Consider the following 18,983-nt stretch of genomic DNA (forward strand, 5'->3'; position numbering starts at 1 on the left):
ATTAAGTTTAACCCTCATCCTAAACCTAACCCTAACTCTGGTCTTAAATTTAACCCTTGTCCTAATCCTACCCCTAACTTTTATCTCAAACTCAACCCAAAACCTAATCCCAAACCTAAATTTAATCCTAAATTCAACCATTGTCGTAATGCTAACCCTAAACTGGTCCTATATTTAACCTTTGTCCTAGACCTAACCCTAACTCTGTTCTTAAGTATTACTTTAAAGAGACACTACGGCCAAAATTAAAAATGTAACCTTCGCTACATCCACGGCTACCAGGTTTACTCGCATCCTTTGCAGGTGCCACAGTAGTCTCAAGAGCGAGATTTTCCAGTTAAGACAAGGAAAGGCCCTTTCTGATTATATTCCTTAAAGGTGTGATGGAATTTCTTGAAAAACTACAACAACTTTGGGGTGGCAGGCTGTTTATTCATTCATTCATTCATTTGCTAGCTGGTGAACGCAGACGGAAGCCACATAACTAATGTTACTGCTAGGAAGCCAAATACCTTATTTGACCTTCTAAATTAAGTAAGATAACCAGGTGGCAATCTATATGCCTTAACTCAGCTTCTTTTATCTAGCTGAAAGGGTAAACAACCTGTCTCTGGCATACATTTTGTGCTGAATAAAGAAATAATTTCTTTATTTCTTTAAGAAATAGTTTTCTTTTCAATTTAGTTCACCAGCTAAAGTAAGATTTATACTATGCTAGCTTGGTTGCATTTATTAGTCTATAAATCAGTGGCTAGGCTAACAGTCTAGATTGTTTGACACCACAGGGATACTACATGTGTAATGCATGCTGGGTATCATAGTGAGAGAACATTGATAAACAAAAACAAAACAATTCCTTTTTGTTCACGAATATCAACACCATAACTTTGCGTTAGACTTGTATCAGGACCACATTTATAGCTTTGACCTACGTGGAAACTGATTGCCTCTATGGCTTTGAGCTACATGGAAATGTGTCTTATCCCACTCTCAAAGAAATAAAGGCAGAAAAAATTAAGCATTCACTTCTTAAAATGACAAAGCATAATCACAATGTCAGCCTTCTTGACACTACTTCATGGCCTTTGAGCGTGCCTCAGATTTAGGTGCTGTAAACTGTAGATTGCCATGTTTACACAGTAACTGAACAGTCTTTTGTTTGACTACTACTGCACCAAGTAAACAACTGCGACATTTTTACACCTTTATTTTCTTTCGATATATGTACAAATCAAAGTTACATTACATAGCAATGTTATTACCATTTTACCTTTGGTTATGTACAAATTCCTAGTAAGCTTTCTACATAGCTTTGCAGCTAGAACAATTTGCAGCAGACGGCTGCAGTCCATCTATCCATCTCAGACATATAACATCTAAAATGGGTTGCTTTGTTTTCTGTTACCTACATATCCACCTTGACCCAATGAACATAGGCCAAAACTGCGTTCTGTTTAACAAAAGACTTGAGCCAAAATATGAAACTGTGTCAAAAGAGAGTATTGAAAATGAACACAACTGTATTTAGATTCACCGGTATAATTTATCAACATTTTCAAAAACGCACACCATGCTGCCTCTGGTGTCTCACAAAAGTGTCACTTACTATAAAAGTGCTAAAATCAATGGCTGCATAAGGTTGTCTCATGCATGCTGTCCACTGCTTATACAACAGAAGCTTTTATGGTCACAACTACTGTGATCTGACATTTAGAATAGCATGATATGACTATTTTTGAAATAACAATAATACATTTTACTCTGGGTGTGCTTCTAATGAGAAAGACCAGTAATCAGCTGATAGAAATAGTCTGAAAACCAAAATCCAAACAGAAAAATCCAAAAGAACAGAGTTATATCACTGAAAGATCTCTTGATGCTACAAATGGCATGTGGTGATCAAATACAAACAACTGCATTTCCCAGTGAAAGACTAGAAATCTTTTAAACATTCCTAGCAGTCTTTAATGGCTGATATAGCTGAGAGGTCATTCCACAGCAGCAGGTCAGGAAGGTGATGGGGGAGCTTACTTTCAAGAACCTATGTGACTATATGCCCCATTAGGGCTGAGGGTGTTTTGGGGAAAAGGACAGACTCAGCTGCCCTGCATGTCGGTGCTGCCTGGGGACTGGGTGGCACTGAGATACTGCCAGCTGAGTGCAGCGAGGAGCATGGCAGCAGAAAGGTAGAAGGGGGAGAGGTGGTGGGCTCTGGAGGGCAGTGCCGTCTTAGAAAGCGTCTTTTCCCGGATCACACCCAGGATACATAGCGTTTTGTCCCGCGATGGATCGGACAGTGAGACCTTCTGCAGAATCTAAGGGGGGAATCAGAATCAGAATCAAGCTTTATTGGCCAGGTATGCTTACACATACAAGGAATTTGGGTTTGGTTACAGGAGCTCACAGTGCACAGTATCAGACAGACATTTACATGTAGTAGATAAAATAAAATAAATATAAAACAAGATAGAATAAAATACAATAAAATAAAATACAATACAAAAAAATAAAATAAAACATGCATTCCTACCATCACTCACTCATACACACACACACACACAGTCATACCTGTAACCTGTGACATCAAAGTTAACAGTTTACATCATCCAAAAAGCAGTGGGGAACCCCCCGAGCCTTCTAGAACTTGAAACAAGGCCTAAATCAAGGAACTAAAAAAATAGAGGTCTTTAATTTTTAGCTCATTTTTATTTAATAGAATCATCATGCTTGTTGTATTTAAACTGCAAGCTTGTAGTAACACTTCATTGTTCAGCTTATTTCATTGCTTTGGTTGGAAACACAAGCTTCAAATGTCCAGTGAAAAATTCTCTGAACAAATCAATTCTCTGTGGTACCTAGGTCAAGCAAGCTTTTCCATTGGTTTGGATTTGGTTACACCTGAACTGAAGTCCTGACGTATCAGACTAACTACCAGCATAACAAAGAAATGACAGTGGAACCAACCAATCATAGTTGGTTACAATGTGAGGTAACAATTTTGTGAGCAAAAAATTCTAGGCCTTCTGTTCTTGTTCGACTTCACATGACACTGCACAGAGCAGTTGCTGCCTGACTAAGAACAATGAATCCTGGTTAGATTTTTTAGATTTGTCAGCGCCACCGGTGTGTCATAATGACATACACATTACATTACCGCCTGAGCAAACCGGCTACAGTTTTCAGAGCAAGGCACTGCAGTCCCTCCACACCCAACTGCAAGACCTAAGAGATGGCTTGATGACAAAAGAGCTTAATCCTCACTGACTAGGTGCTCCAATGTACATAACAATGTACACAATTTGAAGTGAGAAAATGTGCAGCATTTGTGGTTAGAATTTGTACATGTAAAATTCATATTAATATTCTTCAAATAAATGTTATATCTGATATGTAAACACTACAAGATCTGCCAGCTCCTGTAGAGCGCTGCCAGTGAACCCAGCTCCTCCCCCAACTTCAACTGGCTACTCCCGCTGACCATGTGAAGCTAGGTTCATCTCATAGATGCGTCACTGTGTGTGCAAGTGGTGGACTGAGCAATGTATTTCAGTCAGCTGTTAGAAACAGAAAACAGCAGTACCAGCTCAGTGCCAGGGCTATTCACTAAAAGATTCACTATAAAACTTCTACAAGGTATAATGTTAATATTACGGTAGAAAAATTTGGGGAAAATATCTAATTGTGATTTTTCTGACCAATATTTCTGACCAATTGAGGCCTATTATTTTGTCCAAGAAGACCAAAATATCCACTTTTTTGGCTTCATGCTTGAACCCTAAATGTACTGTGCCAGACCGCCAGTAAGCTGTGTATGCGTTTTCATGTATACAGCACATTGATATTTGGTTGCTTTTTATTGATCTGACTCATCTCACAAGCTCTGTATTATTAGGTTACATTTTCTCACTTAAAATATATGCTGTAATTAAAAGTAAAGCTCTTGCAATAAGATGATTGCACTCTTAAATTATGACTTCGATATAAAACCATTTAATCTTTCAGTTAATATTTCTGTTACAACTTTAAATAGCATGGAGTGTAGATTACAAGATTCAAATGTCACCATTTTGTCATAGTTTTGTCATTTACGGCCCAAATTGAAGGCCTAGTTTTAAAACTCACGGTGGAACACTAGCAATAAAACATAAAAACAGTCACTGCTGCTATGTATTTGTTTTCCTGTCTTACTGTTCTGTACTTATCACATGTTATCTTGTACTTATCATTTATTGTGTAATGTACTGAGGTTGGCAATATGGCAAAAATATACCACGACACTTCAAGACATTTTCAAGATACACAATATGCAAGTTTTAATTAGTTGAAACAGAAAAATTCTGTAGTGCCACATATAAAATAGTATTATAATAATAATAATAATAATAATAATAAGAAAAAGAAGAAGAAGACGAAGAAGAACAAATACAGCCGCAAGAGGCAATCTGCGGGGTCCAAGCACTATGAAGACAACAAGGGTTTATGTGGTGGCCTCTGGTTGTAGCAGGCAGCAGATGGTTGGATTTTTAAGAAAGATCTCATTTTCTTATGATTAAGATCACTATGTGATATGTCTGCTATAATCTATACAACACCGTTTAACGTCCATAACAGGGATTCAAACCCACAACCTCAGGTGGACATTCTCACAGCGAAACACAAGACACCTGTAGCACAACTATAATTTCTGAAACAATTTATTGGAAGAAAGCAATAAGAAACTATGCACCATTTTAGGCCAAATTAGCAGTATTAACAAGTTTTCATGTCTCTGGTCAAAGATGGTCTATGGTCAAATGGTTGAATTTTTAAGAATAGATAATAATAGACAAGATAATTAAGCGCATATCCACAACACTTTGTACAGCAACGTCAAACATCTATGACAGGGAATCAAACCCACAACCTTAATCTTCAAAGGCAGATGTTTTCATTGTGAACTACAAGAGGCCCACTGCAGAGCTGTTTGTCTGAGACAATTTATTGGTAGGGAGCAATAAGGAACCAAGCACCATTTTGGGAACTAGTTCCCACCTTGCAATTATTGTGGTATTGAGGACTATAATTAAAAATTAAATCATAACACACCCTCAGTTTGTCATTGTGTATTTTTTTTCACATTTGGTTATAATCAGACAATTATTTATGTATTTTTAACCTTTTAAGGCAGAATAAGCCATGTCATACCAATTTATTCAAATGTTGCAGCCACACTGTACTTAAAAGTCACGATATTTTAAATAATTATTTGTCCTCAGCTCAGTTTTTTAAAGAAAATTTAATTTGATAAAAACTTGCAAATACTGTAAGTTTTTTTAAACCTTGTATTTGCACAATTGGCTGACTCAGTGGAATGCATCACATTCAGAAATGCTCTTTGCCAAAGGATAATTACAGTAAAGCTTTCCACTGATTTATTCAACATTGACATTTGCAGTTCACGATTTGGCTCCCTCTAGTGGCCAGAAAAAATAGAACATCTGTCACTGTGAACTAGATTTGCTCAAATCAAGTAACAGGTTTTTCTGTACAGTTAAGCAACATACATATATTTGCAAAGTGTTGGCAGTACACTGAGCATTGTAAGAGTCAGCTTAAGCCAATTCAAGCCAAATGTCATATGTTTCCTCAGCTGATAATTGTGAGTTTTTAAAAGACTTGTATTAGCAAAACTGCCATGCTTGGTGGAATAAATATATATAAAAAAAAACTTTTTTGCCACAAGATAGATATTGGATTTAAGTCAAATTTCCATATTTCCTGTACAATTTTGGAACATATATATAATTGCAATGTTTTAGATGTTAATGAGATGTGTAATTTGAAACCATTGTCTTTTCTTTATTTCAATCATAGAAGGACATAATGACATTTTAATAAATATGCACTACATTAAGTACTGTAGGGACTCATGACAATCAATTTAAATTAAACTTTGCATGCTTCCTCAGACAATGGTAATGTACATTTTTTAGTGTTATCACAATCACATGAAAACTAAAGAATTTGTAGCCCCTTAAGTCAGTTAAAGCCAGGCCAAACAGATTCATTCATGTCTCGCGGCAATTCTTTGCAATAATTATTTACCTACAGACTCCACAGATTGTTTTAAAATCAAGTTTGAAACAGTTTGATCAAAAGTCACAGACTAGTTTAAAAAGCTCTTTATTCAAACAGTGATTAATCACAGAAAAACTTAAAGAATTGTAAAAGATCTGTATTTAATAATAAGTCCTTCTCAGTGTAAACAGTGATATGAAGTGATTTATTTTAAAATAAGATAAAAATTATAGGACTTTTTGTTTATGCTCTATAACGCCACCTCATGGCCAATTGAGGTCAAACTTTATAGGCTATTAGAGATTGCCTATGTGGACAGATTATATAATTTTTGTGATGACTGGCAATGCTAAGCCCTCCAAATGCCTTTTCAAAGCTTATTGGCCATTGGCGGCCATATCTGTCCAATGATTGAGTTGTCCTTAGTTCAAGTTTAAAGTAGCCCTTTGATGCAGCATGCACAACTCAATTGGCCAATCAGTTGCTGAGAAACAGATTTTTGGTTGTTATACCATTGAATATCAGACTTGGTGGGCTTTTACAGAATCATCTGAGGTACAGGACTGGTAAGTTGGCCAAAGATCTCCATCTGTAGCCATTTATGTGAATTAAGCTAAACCCAGGAGGTCTTAACTGGCACATGGCAGCCATATTTTTAATAAATATTCAAAGTTTTTTTTATGATTCTTGACCTCCAGACTCCTCTGAACATTTTGAGACCAATATTGTGTGGATATCTTGAAAAACCTCAGACTAGTATAAAAATGTAGCTGTCACATATTTTGCCAATTATGATGGGAAATAAGGCAGCGGAGCACATGCAATGGGGCGCTTATGTAGAATTTTGACTGTAGGCCTCATGGTTCAGGAGATATGGGCCAAAATGTAAAATAATGCTCTATAGCACCAATATCAGGCCAGTAAGGGTCATTTCACTTGCCTGAGTGGTGGGGGGATACTGCACCCTACCCTCCAAGTTTGGTGTTTGGATTACTTATGGTGTCTTCTCCACCAGTTTTAGGGAAGAAAATCCTAGCAAAAGCAATAGGGTATATATACCCATAATAATAATAATAATAATAATAATAATAATAATAATAATAATAAATAAAACTTTTATTTAATGACTTTTTTTAATGAATGTTTTATAAACTGAACTGGACTAAATTAATTTAAACTGGCCTAATTATGCTATGCACGTCATATTGTCCACCATTACTGAATACTTTGTGTGACGTACTGAATAGATTTCTGTTATGTGTTTACCATCTGCTTGTCTACTACTGTTCTGGGTTAAGTCCAGTATTGTGCTCTGGAGGAACTGTTTTGTTTCTCACTCAACACATGACTGATGAGAAGAAATTACGAAATTTTATTTGGCGTTACACCAGATTTGAATTTTGAGGAACCATTTGGTCTCAACTAACTCAACATCCAGTAAGTGCTGAGAAAGAATGTAAAATGACCAGTCAGTAAGCCACACTTTTTCAAGCCATTTGCTCATAATAAACCATAGAAAAAATAAATAAAAACAGATGTTTAATTTGCACGTATTTGGTACTTTCAAACTTGCTGCCCATCAAGTTCCCTGAAGCAACATGGAGCAAAACACAAGAACATCAGACCACCATGATGTTTAGTTAATGGGAGATTGTCATGTTTCTTGAGGAGACGTAAATTTTTTAGACACGTCTTAACTAACCTTTTCATCATCACGGAATATGCCAAGAGGCAACCTAAACTTTCAACTAAGTCTCACACTCAAATATTAGGGAAGTTGCTGAAGGTGACTGAAAATCATGACAAACAAAATAAATTCTCCACATTTTTTCACATGTAAACATCTATAATAATGACATTTCAGAAGTGTTCCACTCTCATGCATTTTTGTCCCAAACCAAACCCTTTGATCTATAATCAGTACTGTTACCTAATTGCCTTTGTATCAGCTGACACAATGCAGTACATCTACAATAGGACCTACCTCTTGAGTGTACTGTGCAATAATGCTCTGTACAGCTTGCATGTTTGTGGCCTCCATCATCAGAGTGACAGCCTGCCCCTTCCTGATTTTCACCACGCCCTGAAACACCTGCGGATTGTTGTAGCAGGCTGAGAGAGTTGCTATTGCCATGACCTGGTGAGAAAGACACATGGTATTCTTTATTAAATGTTGGGGTCGCTTTGTGATTACATTTCCTCATTTCACTTTTATTACATTTACACTTTGACCAATTTTCTGCATATTACTGAAATCATTTTTTTCTGATTTCCTGCATGAGTAACTAGGTGGAGTGAGTATTTGTCCGTAATGTCTACTGATAAGGCAGTGCGGATAAGGGATGTTAATATTAGCATCGTGTGTCACTGGAAAGTTTGAGCAAGCACATACTTTTTAAAGTGTCTTGTCATTTTGGGAAGGAATAAATTACCTGTTAGAACTTTTGGTGTACCTAATGCAGATCATATATGTCTATTACAGCACATGAGGCGTAAGAGTTATTAAGGCCTTTGTGGGTATGATGTCAGTTGAAATTTGGAGAACTGATGTTTTGGTGGACACTGATCTAATGTTCCTGTGAAAATAATACAGACAGTTTAATTTTAACTTGCTGTCTAATGCATATGTTGGCCTACTTATTTGAGATTCATCTCCTGAAACTGAAATTATTTTGAATGATTCTGTCTCAAAAGACAGCTTTCGTAAATAGGCTACAATGTGGAGATGGCACAATACTACTTCTTCCTTCTCCATACTGACACAGATATTGAAACTTTCCTCCTAAACTTCATTATCAACTATTTTTCATTGAATCACTTCAATTAAGGTGAGCATCTAAAAATAGGCTATCATGCCCAAACTATACAAACACTCTACGATCCCATGAAAACATAGCAGTGTGTGAATGTGTGCAATTTCAGGCTAAATTTGTTACAGGATTGGATCGATTCATTCATTTTTCTCTCCGAAACCTAAACCAGCATTTTCTGCTGATATCACCATGATATTAATACCTGGTATCAGATCGATGCCACGTCTACTTGGATGACTTGAAAATGTTATCATAATGTGAAGAGTCCTGACCAACTACATTGTTTGCGTTTAGATGCTGATTGGCAATTTTGCTGCTTAACTTCAAACATATGTTTAACTGATGTGAAAGAAGCCATCAGGTACAATCACTTAGACTCAGATACCACCGTTATTGGAGCACAAAACTTAAGTTCAAAATGCATAAAGGAACGCACAAACTCATATAAAATTCATTAAGAAAGAAAATGATATGGTTTTCTTTTTACAGCAGAGACAACTTCCACCAACTTTGATATAATGAACACAGCTGCAGGAAATTATTCAATACTATTGTGTGACCAAATTATAAAATGCTCATTTTCAGTGAGTCAAGTAGACTTAGAAAACAGAATTACAGAATTTTTTATTGAGCATCTCTTTTTTTCATGAACGATAATATTGACCATTGAGATGTTCAAAAAGAGAAGTGTTACAGATTCTGAAAATTCACCCAATATGTAGCTGCTGCAACAAGTTAGTATTTCAGGCATGTTAGAATTTAGCTCAGACTGAATTTGCATAGATACACTCAGTATAAAAAAATAAGCAGTTGTACAAGAACCGGGTGAATATATGCAAACTAAAAGCAAGCATATGAAGAAGTACTTCTTGCCAACAATCCTTTAAACCTAGCCTTACCCTGGAGAAATGTATAAAAGACCTTCACTGATCTGAGGTGTAAGTACTGTATGGCATTCTGACCTGTGGGATGGCACAGAAGTTGAAGACGCTCTGGTTGCGAAGCCGGGACAGGTAAGCGATGACATCAGGAACATGGCGGAGAGCATCAGTGACTAGCAGGTTGAGACAGGCCAGGGCTGAGCTCAGGTTCTGCGGCTGGGCAAAGTCTTCTAAACGAGAGGCAAACTGACTCCATGCCTGTTGGATAAGCACACATAGCCATTATTAGTAACATTAGAATATTTAATCAACAGTAACTCCTCCGCTACATCTGAGTATAAAAGTAATATGCCATATGGTAAATCTTTCTACTAAATAACAGTTTTCATGTGAACAGAAGTCATGTGTTATTCTCTAGTTACCATCATGCCCATATTAGGAGCTCTGGGTCTAAGCAGATTTCTCTATGGGAAAAATGAATGGCATGTATCACTGTTGCATACTGTGGTAAACAAAAAGGCCCTAATCTTGACACGTTTTGTCCTGTGTACATTTCCCAACTTAGTGTCACTGAATCTCTGAATTACAAGGTCGTTTAGCAGTCGAAATGCGAATAATGCAGCATACATGCTACAAGCAAACACTCCTGTGCATTGAAATGACATGTCATGAAGTAAGTCTACTATTAAACTTCAACATGATTATATAACACGCCAGCTACTCAAACGGTAGCCTACTAAGGCCAAGGCAATTTAACTACCACAGTGTGCAAAACTGTTAGTGTGTGAGGGGTATTTTGGTTAGGTGCCACTGTTATGATGTCAATACAGCGCACAGCAGTGTTAGCTTACATGTATCAATATTCATATTTTGGCTTTTTAACAACCTTGTAATTCTGAGGGTCCAGTGACATTCACAGGAAAAATGTACAAATGGCAAAATGTATAGGCTTTTGAACATTTTTTGTTTACCATGGGGTGTGATAGCAGCAATTTTCAAAAATGCTAATGCTCATAGAGAAAATCTTCATAGACCTAGAGTTCCTAACATGGACATGATGCCAACTACAGATGATTACACTGCTTTAGAGGTCTATGGAATAAAATACTGAATGTTACAACTAGGCCAGCAGCTGACAAGGGCAGACATTAACTCTTATCTTTGCCACCTACTGATGGTTAATTTTACCTACAGCAAACAACACATCTAATTTCTACAATAAATCTAATGCCGCCTTCATTGTCAACATCCTCTACTTGTGCTCACACAGATGCCAACTTACATGCTTGCCAATAATATTTTCTTTCCCTGGCTCAATGGTGATAGTTGCCAAAATGAACTAAAACTCATGTTACTTTATTTACCTCTGTTGTCACAACTCTGTTATTTTCCATGTGGGCTGCAGAGGGATTCCCCCTTTGTCTTCCTACACAAACACGCCTCAGTCTTTAATTAACAAACTACCAAGTCTTTCACAAGCTGAACTATGGCTAGGACAAAAGAGAACTCTACAGTGCTCTCCACCACTGGAGCTGAAGAACTTTGGCATGTAAAACACTAGTGGTGGTGGGCTGTATGATGACAGACTTGTACGATGACAGGCAGTCGTGGGCTGGAGGTTAGGGAACCAGCCTTGTGACCAGAAGGTCGCCGGCTTGATCCTATGAGCCTACAGTCTGTGACTGAGGTGTGGGCAAGTGTGCTCACTGCCCGCTAGTGTGTGTCTTCATTAGTGTGTATGTAGTGTTTCACTGCTCGGATGGGTTAGATTGAGGAGGTTAAATTTTCCCAATGTGAGACTAATAAGGGTCACTTAATAATAATCATTGGCACTATTGTTTTTAACATCTAGGTCAGTGTGCAATACACAACAGCACTAAAAGTATTTCTAGTTACAATAAACATAATGATAAAGGAAATCATATAAACCCATAGAATTTATTTAGGGCCATGCTGTCTCCTTCCGATTATGTGTAAAGTAAGGTTATAACAATACACGTGTTGTATCTGAGATGACACTACACACTGAGCATTGAACAGCACATTTTACAGACTGCAGTAAATAAAACATTTTAATTAATTAAAATTTCAAGGAATTCAAGTGCAATCTTTGTGGTATATTAGCTTGTGTCTATTGTCTGAGCTCTGGACTAACATATTAGCTTGAGGCTGCCATGGTATGCACACTCATCTGCACATACACCACCCTTCTCTGAAAACAGTCATTATTCTGTGTTGTAGCTGTTAAAATGGGATGCTGTTTCCTGTTTTTTTTTAATCTCATACAGTATAAAACACGGGTTTGTTTACTGTTTACATGTGCTGCTAAGAAACCAGTCTGGATCAAGCAAAACTCTACCATGGAACACTCAACACTCTCAGATACTGTACTTTTATGTTTTATAATATTTCACGCACTTCTTATCAAGAAATATACTGGGCTGACACATCAGTATGTTGTACTAAATTATAAAATTAGTAAAATGTTACACCCCTAGCGTATAGTGGTATTATTTCAGGATGATCAATCTGACCTCCTGTGGCCAGAATGCCCGCCCTTCCTGCTGGTCCTCCAGGTAGTCTCTGATGATGTTGGTCTTCTGTAAGAACAGGCCCATGGAGTTGGCCAGCTCAGTGTCTCGGCCCACCTCAGGGTCCTCCAGCTGGGATGCAGAGAAAAGTCGAGAGAGACCCACACCTACCAGACCAGCCACATAGTGACAGTACTGCAGAGGAGAACACATCACATTCATTAAAAACAAAAGTGCATTGCATACGTAAAACAGTAATAGCAGCAATCTGGAACATGGAACTCTGTCTGTACTTTTGCCCACTTTTTATAGATAACTGTATGTGGTGCAATGTCAGAAACTATATAAGCAAGTCTATGTGAGATTAGTTAACAACTTAGTGCAGTTTGAGGTAAGAGTGTGATAATTTAGACAAGTAGCATACATGTTAAACTGATACTGCTACAACAGTTTCTTAGTTCCAGTGCAAAACTAAAAAAAAGCAAACTGAAGCTAATTGGCAGCAATACTGTCACTTAAACACAGTATCTGTATTGGCAGTTAACGATACCTATGATTGATACCAGAAAGCAATTGCTGATGCGCAGGCATACCGATGCATGCATGCATGCAAGCCAGTTGATGGAACTTAAGAACACGTCGGCGTGTGGGCTGACAAGCAGCAATAAAAATGCTCATGGCAAAATGTGTAACGCCAGTATTTCGTAGAAAGGCAGTAGTATTGGGTGATATACCAGACGGAATTCTTCCTAAGCTGTTTGTTTCACTGAAATGTCACAAATACATCAGATAACTCAACATACAAGCCTTACCAACTTACCTCATTAGCTAAGCCAGGATTTTTTCAGTAATCACTTATCTCCTGCTATGTAGTGAGTTACAGTTAATATTAGCCAAGCTTGTTATTGAGGGAGGGAACACATTGAAGAGAAGGAACTGTTGGGGTAATGACAGCCTTTAGTCTTGGTTTAGCCTTTAGCATAGCAGCCCACCAGCTGGACATGTGTTCACTAGCCCCACCTGCGCTGCACCTCCATCAGTAAGCAGCATCACACAGCAGCGAGAAATCACAGCCTTTTGCTCCAACAAAGCCAAGAAATCCATGGCTCAGCCGCCATTAAAGATGTGTGAATATTTTTTTAACTCTAACAGAATCTGATGTTCAGAGAGTGAACGGGATGCATGTATGAGACAAATGACTTCAGAAATTCCGATCTGAAACATTCAGCACTGTTTTTTGCCAAGTCAGAAAAGCTGTTTCATGCTTCCATGCACAGACCACCGTTTTATCTTTAATTTGCTCAGTTCTGTTTTTAACTATTTTGCACTAAAAATATTTTCCATTTACTTCAGTTGTTAAATATGGTTCATATTACTCATTATATAATAGTAAATACTAACTACATAGAGTAAATAATCAAAAGAGCTGAGTCTTAAGCATCTGAAAGCATATACCAACAAGTAAATGCCGTTCATTCAAGCTTGATATGTTTTATTTATTTGTGACAAGGAACACAGCTTTTACCAAAATGCAACATTTAAAAAGTGAAACTGTATAAATATCCGGACTTATAAGCTAATTAGGTTAAACAGAGTTCATTTTGGTGCTGATACTCTGCATTGGTGCATACTCAAGGATCGAGTATCGGAAGGGAAAAAGCGGTAGCTGTGCATCCCTGGTAAATATGCACTGTTAAGTAAGCTAAAGTTTACCTTATCCCACTCCTGCATTGTGCCAACTTTCTTCTCAAGGAATTCTGCCATCCCAACCCCCATTCTGTGGCAAATATCTGAAATCACATCACGATATTCCTGGCCCAGGTTCCTGAATTCTACTGAAATCTGAAATGAGAAAATCAGTGATCATTCCAGATAGAATTAGATCATTACTATCCAAGCCACAGGGCCTGGATTGGGAAAAGCATCACAGATCATAAAAAGAGGGTCACTTGATGTCATTTAGTGTAGTTCCCTTTTTATAGATAACAGTTTATCACACTTTATCAGTAATACAAGGCTAGTTAAAATAATGTATAACCTTGCTGCAGTTTGAAATAAGTGTACGATTTAGGTATGCAGTTTGCAATGCTGCTCATATGCCTGCATTACTTGTTAGCTAGTCTCATAGCTCCAGTGTCAAAGCAAACAAAGAAACTTCAGACACCAAACATGTCTTGGCTTGACATCTACACTTTGGGCAATGGGAGAATTGGATAAATTAGATTTTTCTGCTGAGCTAGTGGTCACCAACCCTCTTGGTGATCTACTTTTCTCTACGTTTCACTTCCAAACCAAGTCTAACACACCACCTTCAGCTAATCAAGGACCAAAGAAGGCAATAGTTAAACGGATCCGGTGGGATTGATTACAATTGAAGGTAAAGTCTGCAAGAGGGTATATGTCCAGGAGCAGGGTTGGTGACCATTGCTTTAAAGTTACGCTGTTCAGGCTGATTGGGCCCAGGTTCATGTATTACCGATGGAAAGTCCTCCAGGACTTGTCGGTCCTTCTCCTTGCTCTCTGTGAAGCACCAGTCTGGCTCGTAGAGGAAAGTGTGGAAGTCATGCAGCAGTGGAACCTTCTTCTCCAAAGGAATTGTCATGTCATCTTCAACTGTGTCCAGGGCCCGAAGAACCAGGTAGAATATACATACGGCATGACTACCAGATGAAAAAAAATGAAAGAGAGAAAACGAATGAGAGAGAGCAATTAGAATTCCAGAAAATGCATCTTTCAGAGATGTTTGAAAGCCCTGGTGAATTGTAGCAATGAAATGTACAACAGCAGTATGGCACACTATTACCCAACAGCTGCCTAAAATAAATCATACCCTAAAGCCTTGCTCTGACCTTACATGACCATGTGCATGCTTCGTGGATAAATACTGCTGTTGGCTTACGCCATATATGTATGTATGCATGTTTACAAGCAACATTGATGAATATCATCAGTGCGTTTGCCAATAATAAAACATGGAATGTTTAGTTAAGTCAAATCTTCAAGCAATATATATATATCTGATAGTTTGCAACTGAATCACGTGTACTTTGTTGCGGTTAAGCCTCTCCAAGCAACATACAGCCATGAAGCAAGTCAGATCTTGCAGCTTTCAAACGAGCTTGCAAACCACCAGCCTTGTCAGGGCTTTTGTCAGGGTTAAACCATAAAATACACAACAAACTAAAGTTTATTGTGCCTCAGCACAATCTTTCGTGCTGTTTATATTTGATAAGTTGCAAACTATTTGCATATCAAGCCTCCGCAACCAACATGGAGCCAGGCAGCAAAGAAAAGGAAACGGGCCACTGCAGTGTTTAGTGAGTGGGAGGGAGGAGTTTGACACGTTTCATGAGGCGACTTTAACAACGCTTGCAGTCTCCTTTTCAAATGATTTGACATGAACTGAACACTCTTGCTCAAACATAGACAGAAACTGTAAGAGGATGGAATAGAACAGAGCGACAGTTTACAGCTCGTATTTGGTCTTATCAGTTAAGCCTAATAATCCGAATAACACTGGGCATTTTTGCAGCAGGAACGATACATTAACACCGTGATATTATACAAACAATCATACAATAAACCGTTCCTCAGGTTCGTTTCTGCAGGCCTAATTTTCATAATCATTATAATATTCATGTGCAAATTGAAGCTTTTGCAAGGAATAAAGTAGGTCTGTCACATTTGTTTACAGCTATAGACACGCCTCTCCCGTATAAACATGCTAGGGCAAAAGAGTGGAAGGATTTTGAGGTCCTACCGTAACTCTCCGTCGAGGGCCTGGATTACAGCGGCGAAACTTCTGCTGGTCTGGTTCAGATAAACATAGCATGTCCGCAAAGTCTCGCTCATGGACTCCTGACAAGAAAAGAACAAACACGCAGCGTGTCGATAAGGGCCGGCGAGTTTTAAGTGGTGGGGTCGGGCGACCAAGCAGCCCTCCTGAACGCCCCTTCTCCCCACGGCCAGGGCGGGTGGTCGTGGGGCCGAAGCCGAGGAAGCCGAGCCCCGCACCGAAAGTGTGCGCTTGAACACGGAGAAGGACGCTGTGTTCTTGCAACAAACTCCTGCCATGTGCAGTTCTCCCCAGGTTTTGCTATAGTGTCATTGCAGTTTGGGGAAGCTGAAGCTGCGTGGAGAGTGAGTGTCGCTGCCAGCTAAGATAGAGTTGGAGTGGCGAACGAGCTAGACAGTTGTAACTTGAAATGTAACTACAGCGTTCAGTTCAGTGGAGATCTGCGCCACGCAGCGTTAGTGCTTTGTTTCTGCCTTTGATTTTCCCCGCCCACTTTTTTTAGAACCAAAACAGACTCGTCTTGTTTTCTGACTCACGTCACTGCACGTCGAGTATCCAGCGAAGGACAACTTATAACACACTTAGCCTATAAATATTACTTACACATCCCTCCTTGTCGTAAAGTGAGTACTTTTATTCAAGATGTCAATGAAATCAAATGCAGATATGTCAGCAGCATAAAAGGCAATTATGAATTATTTTAATTCAGTCGACTTTAATTACGTCGACAGTAAGCAGGTGACTGCAATGAGCACATGGGCATTTACTTATGCCTTTGGAATATGTGACAATATGTGGGTAAAGAAAACCCTCAATTAAATGCACAAAATAAGTTTGCAAGCTCCTGTACATTTAAGGTAACTGAGCGCATTGTACAGTTTGAATTCGCAGCACAGCTAATGTATTTACAGTACGGCTAATGCAGGTTAGTTTTTTCTTTTTTTTAAATTAAATCAATTTTTGCGTTACTGCTAGCTTTGCTAGCATCAGTTAGCATTTTGTTGGCATGTTGACATACTTTAGTTCAGCTAGCATCAGTTCTTTCGTTAGCAGCATGAGGCAATGAAAATGGATGTAACTGTAAAGCGTTAGCCTAAAAACAAGCCGGAGCCTGTGCCAGCTCACTAATGACATAATGAGCACATCATATTGTGGGCGTTCTCTATTAGAGGGAGTGGGCGTGTCTTATCTTGCAGGAAACATATCTCTCACTTGGGGGTCCTTGACAAGTTAGTTAATCAGAAAACTCCTGGCCTGTGGTTACAGCTACTTCTGTTTAGTTACTGTTTTGGAGAGGCTCTGACAAAGAGAGTTTGAGCTGTTTATTACAAACATTGGCCCATTTTTTGAACGTTACCTGTTGCTGCTAAAGCAAGCAGTTTTGCTAAAGCTAATCTGTCATAGTGATCAAGACAAAACACGCAAAAAGAAAAAAACTGAAAACGGATGAGGGAGACTTGCTCCTAGGTGTCTTCAACATGGAGATCACTGGATTAACTGTCAAACATGCGCAGCGAATCCCCCACACCACGCACACACTGAGAACGGAGCTTATTATATAATGACAGCCCAGCCATTTCGTCAGTGGTTCTGTAACATATTGTCATCAAAAGATGACAGAAAATAACAGAAAGACATGCCATCTCTGTTGCTGATGGCGTTCCGGTCCAATTGCACATCCCCCGTTTGATCACCGATTATGTGTTCTTTTTTAGTCTCTGAAATCATGGAAAATGCAGATAGTACATGACGTTCAGGAGCCTCAAAACCCCTGAAGATGCGTCGTTAAACTCAGGAGGCTGAAATGAAGCCGAAGGATTTTGTGAAGCATGTCGTTGGAATATTTTATGCTGAGAGGAATATTTTTGAAAGTTATCAAAAAAAGGCTTTACTCACATAATCCAATTTGGGCATGACAGCGCGACAGCCTCCCATTTTGAATTTAAACAGGTTGTATATTTCTTCCGGATGCCCTAAAGACTTAAGAATATCCATTTTGTTGTGCCTACTTTTACATACGGTGAGAAAGCTTATCTCAGCGCTGGTTTACTAAAAATGTAGCCTATGTTTAAGCCCCCACGGTCTTTTTATCCATCCTAGTAACATATCACCAGCTCTCAGAACAGGATTCCCTCCCGTCTGCATTTGCTAATACAATCCCTTCAAATCGCGCGAATCGTCAGATCGACTGAGCTTTGTGATTGGCTCCGGCGTCATGGGCTCAGCGCCTTCGAACCAATAAGCTTCTAGAGCGGCTGGTGTGATGTCCCGCCCCTCACAGTACGTGCTGGTCTTACTGTGTACGCAGCCTCTGATTGGTCAGTTCCCTGTAAGTACATTATAAACTACTGTGTGGTGATTCTGAGAGATCCGAGCGAGCACAGCAACCAGAGCTGCACGACCTCTGTCTGTAAATACTTGTTATCGACATTTAGAGCCTTTCATACGTCCCAATGGATCAATAAAGCCTATCTATCTATCTATCTATCTATCTATCTATCTATCTATCTATCTATCCATCCATCCATCCATCCATGCATCATCCATCCATCCATCCATCCATCCATCATGTAATATCTACCGGGGATTAAAGGGGTTCCGATTTTTCAATATTTCTGCACAATTCAGTCGTTGAAATTTAAACAGTCATTCAGAGTGTGTCAATATGAAAACTGTTAATTGTTGAGACACTTAATTTCTTCTTCTATCTAAAGTGACCAGTGAACTTGCATATGTCGTCTGAATTTTTTAATAATGTTTATAGTGGTATGTCTGAAAAAATGTTTTCTTTGGGAACTATTTTGCCTTATAATGCCCTGCATGTACTTCCCCACTATGAATGTGTTTTAAAAACATGTTTTACACTAAAGCCTTCTCAAAACTATAGTAAAACAATGTCCCAGGC

At 38.6% G+C, this 18,983-nt stretch overlaps 1 protein-coding gene across 2 annotated transcripts; it reads right to left on the reverse strand.

Moving 5' to 3' along the window:
- Positions 1-1,189: 1,189 nt before the first annotated feature.
- Positions 1,190-18,247, reverse strand: fdft1 (farnesyl-diphosphate farnesyltransferase 1). 2 transcript variants are annotated; one of them, XM_036582291.1, is made up of 8 exons: positions 17,975-18,247; positions 16,043-16,140; positions 14,759-14,942; positions 13,996-14,124; positions 12,286-12,477; positions 9,833-10,009; positions 8,042-8,194; positions 1,190-2,315 (listed from the first exon to the last, which is right to left on the reverse strand). In XM_036582291.1, exons 1-8 carry the CDS (start codon positions 18,071-18,073, stop codon positions 2,097-2,099), a joined length of 1,251 nt encoding a protein of 416 aa, XP_036438184.1. In that variant the 5' UTR covers positions 18,074-18,247; the 3' UTR covers positions 1,190-2,096. The 2 variants fall into 2 exon arrangements, with proteins under 2 accessions (XP_036438184.1, XP_036438182.1); XM_036582289.1 differs by lacking the exon at positions 17,975-18,247 and having other exon boundaries at positions 16,043-16,409.
- Between the last annotated feature and the right edge of the window lie 736 nt (positions 18,248-18,983).

This window comes from Colossoma macropomum, unplaced genomic scaffold, assembly GCF_904425465.1.
Source record: "Colossoma macropomum unplaced genomic scaffold, Colossoma_macropomum, whole genome shotgun sequence".
Taxonomy (NCBI): Eukaryota; Metazoa; Chordata; class Actinopteri; order Characiformes; family Serrasalmidae; genus Colossoma; species Colossoma macropomum.

Bases quoted from the DNA above. Each gene is read 5' to 3' on its own strand.
- fdft1 (XM_036582289.1), bottom strand. From the start codon at position 16,356: ATGGCAGGAGTTTGTTGCAAGAACACAGCGTCCTTCTCCGTGTTCAAG. The intron at 14,125-14,758 runs GTAATACATGAA...TTCTCATTTCAG, and splicing joins TCCTGGAGGACTTTCCATCG to ATTTCAGTAGAATTCAGGAA. The intron at 8,195-9,832 runs GTCAGAATGCCA...CTTTCTCACCAG, and splicing joins ACTTCTGTGCCATCCCACAG to GTCATGGCAATAGCAACTCT.